This window comes from Octodon degus, unplaced genomic scaffold (assembly GCF_000260255.1).
Source record: "Octodon degus isolate 3935 unplaced genomic scaffold, OctDeg1.0 scaffold00182, whole genome shotgun sequence".
In the NCBI taxonomy this organism is placed as follows: Eukaryota; Metazoa; Chordata; class Mammalia; order Rodentia; family Octodontidae; genus Octodon; species Octodon degus.
In genome coordinates, this window is record NW_004524758.1 from 3,942,198 (window position 1) to 3,944,615 (window position 2,418).

General features: G+C 46.3%; 1 protein-coding gene across 2 annotated transcripts in view; it reads left to right on the top strand.

Moving 5' to 3' along the window:
* Positions 1-2,418, top strand: part of Acad8 (acyl-CoA dehydrogenase family member 8) — a 21,559-nt gene that overhangs the window by 13,317 nt on the left and 5,824 nt on the right. For both annotated transcript variants that reach the window (XM_023703836.1, XM_023703837.1), the window contains exons 7-9: positions 970-1,105; positions 1,184-1,281; positions 1,596-1,748. In XM_023703836.1, coding sequence (XP_023559604.1) covers positions 970-1,105; positions 1,184-1,281; positions 1,596-1,748 — 387 coding nt within the window. The remainder of the gene's footprint in view (positions 1-969; positions 1,106-1,183; positions 1,282-1,595; positions 1,749-2,418) is intronic.

Genomic DNA, 2,418 nt, shown 5'->3' on the forward strand with positions numbered 1-2,418 from the left:
TCCTTTAAGTGGCTGCTTCCACAAAGCTGTCAGCCTCAGGTTCCTGGAGTTCGAACCTCACAACTCTCCCGCTGGCCAAAAGTGCCCTGAAGGCATTCAAGGAAGGAAAAAAAAAAAAAAAAAGTTGGGAAGTAGCGGATACGGGTTCTTTAATAATTAGATCTTAAGGTCAGAACTTTCTGATTGGTTCTTACCTTTAGGTCTTTATATTCTTGGGGGGGGATAAAGTATGCAGGTAACTACTACACAGGTCAGTGTTAAAAGATTTCAAACAGCATTGAAGACTTGAAAATGGCAAGTTCAGGGACAGCTGGTAGCAGGAGGCCTCGTCTAAGCTGGATGGTGGTGAGAATGGCAAAGAGAAGCTCTCATGGAGAGCACAGAGCAGACGAGAGTGTGCTTGAAAACCCCAAGATCCAAGCTCAGACCAGCTTACCAGAATGGAGATAGGAGAAGGCTGGGTCAGGTGTCAGGAGGTTTAGGAAATGATAGAAGGCCTTGTGTGAAAGGGCTATTTTGCCAAGTAAGGAAATCTGTTGAGTGCTTTGTATGAGGAAAGGATTGATGTAATAGCAGTAATATCAAAGAGCATGCACATAGAAGCACCAAAAGTGAGAACAGATCTTGTCCCAGTCCTTCAAGAAGCTGTGAGAAATGTTTGTAGATAGATTATCTGGTAAGGTAGACCTTAGTGAATGGATTCTTTTTTTTTTTTTTTTTTAATGGATTCTTTTAAATGTGTTTTAAGGTGTTTAGTTGAAATGAACAACTGCCTGGCAATAGCAAGGAAATGGACGTTTTTGTGAGTGCTGACAACCTTTTAAATCTGAATTTTTTTCTTCATTTTATATTCTCATGGGTCTAAGTCCCAGGGTGCTGCACCTCATAATTCTCGGGTTTCCATCTACAGGGAATGCTTCCCTGTGAGATAGACTGTTGGGCAGCCACCCAGTCCCTGATTTTTGCCAGGTGGGGTGGAACTCCCAGCCAACCCGAGCTGTGATCTTTGAAGACTGTGCTGTCCCTGTGGCCAACAGAATTGGAAGTGAGGGACAGGGCTTCCTCATAGCCATGAAGGGACTGAACGGAGGACGGATCAATGTTGGTGAGGACAGGAGGGAGTTGGGTGGGGAGGATATGGGCTGGAGCCAGCAACCACTGTCTCAGCATTCCTCCCCTTTAGCGTCCTGCTCCTTGGGAGCTGCTCATGCCTCTGTCATCCTCACCCGCGACCACCTCAGTGTACGGAAGCAGTTTGGAGCCCCTTTGGCCAGTAACCAGGTAAGGTGTAAGGTGTCTGCATTTGTTTTTCTCTCTTTAGACCTGCTTAGGGACCCACACTATCTAGGAGAGAGAGGCCACAATATCTTGTGGTGCCTGCTACCATCTTGATAAACTTTGTGCTTTGTGTCTGCCAATCTTTTTTAGGAGGCAGTACTGTCAAAGTGCAGGGCAAGCAAAATGGATCTAGAAAGCAGTGAGTTTCCTCAGTAGAGGAGGCAGGAGTCTTTGAGCCGTTGGGTCACTGGGTCCCAAATCACGTGCCTCGTCAAGCTCCTCCAACTTGTCTGGTCTTGTCTTTCCTGTTGCTGCAGTACCTGCAGTTCCAGTTGGCAGATATGGCCACAAGGTTGGTGGCTTCCCGGCTAATGATCCGCACTGCAGCAGTGGCTCTGCAAGAGGAGCGGGAAGATGCAGTATTGTTGTGCTCCATGGCCAAGCTCTTTGCTACAGAGGAATGCTTTGCTGTAAGTGATAAGCCCTCTGGCCCATCTAGCGTAAGCAGGGAGCAGCCCCAGGGCCCAGGCATGTTCAAAGGCATGTCAGCTGTGGAATGTGAAACCCACTTCTGGGTTAGTGCAAGAATTGCCATGTAGCTTATGGACATGAATGAATTCGGGAGGGCCAGGAGTATGGCTCAGCCTTGGGTTCTAGCCCCTAGCACCATACATACAAAAAAGAAAAACTTTAGGGGGAGAAAGACATTGTTTAAAAAATTAATTAGCTTGTGAGATGCCCATATGGGATCTCTCATAGTTTTTATCCATACTTTGTAAAGACACTGACATCTGGTTGTGTTCTAGATGAAACAATACCAGGTGCAGGGGCCAGGGCACTGAGCTGGCAATTGAGACTGGGTGTGGTGGCACACGCCTGTAATCCCAGCTCTTGGGAGGCTGTAAACAGGCGGATCACTATGAGTCTAATCTGGTGGTGAGACCCTGAACACCCTTAGACCCTTCCCTAAAATAAAAAAAAAAAAAAAAAAGAAGAAATACAGATTCCTATTGGAGATGGCTCAGTAGAAAAGAAAGGAATAGATGAGACATTACTTTTAGAAGCTGCACAGCAACCAGTGCCTTAAATTTAATTATGTGGTCAGGGACAAAACTGTTTCCACACAGAGGTGGCATTAAA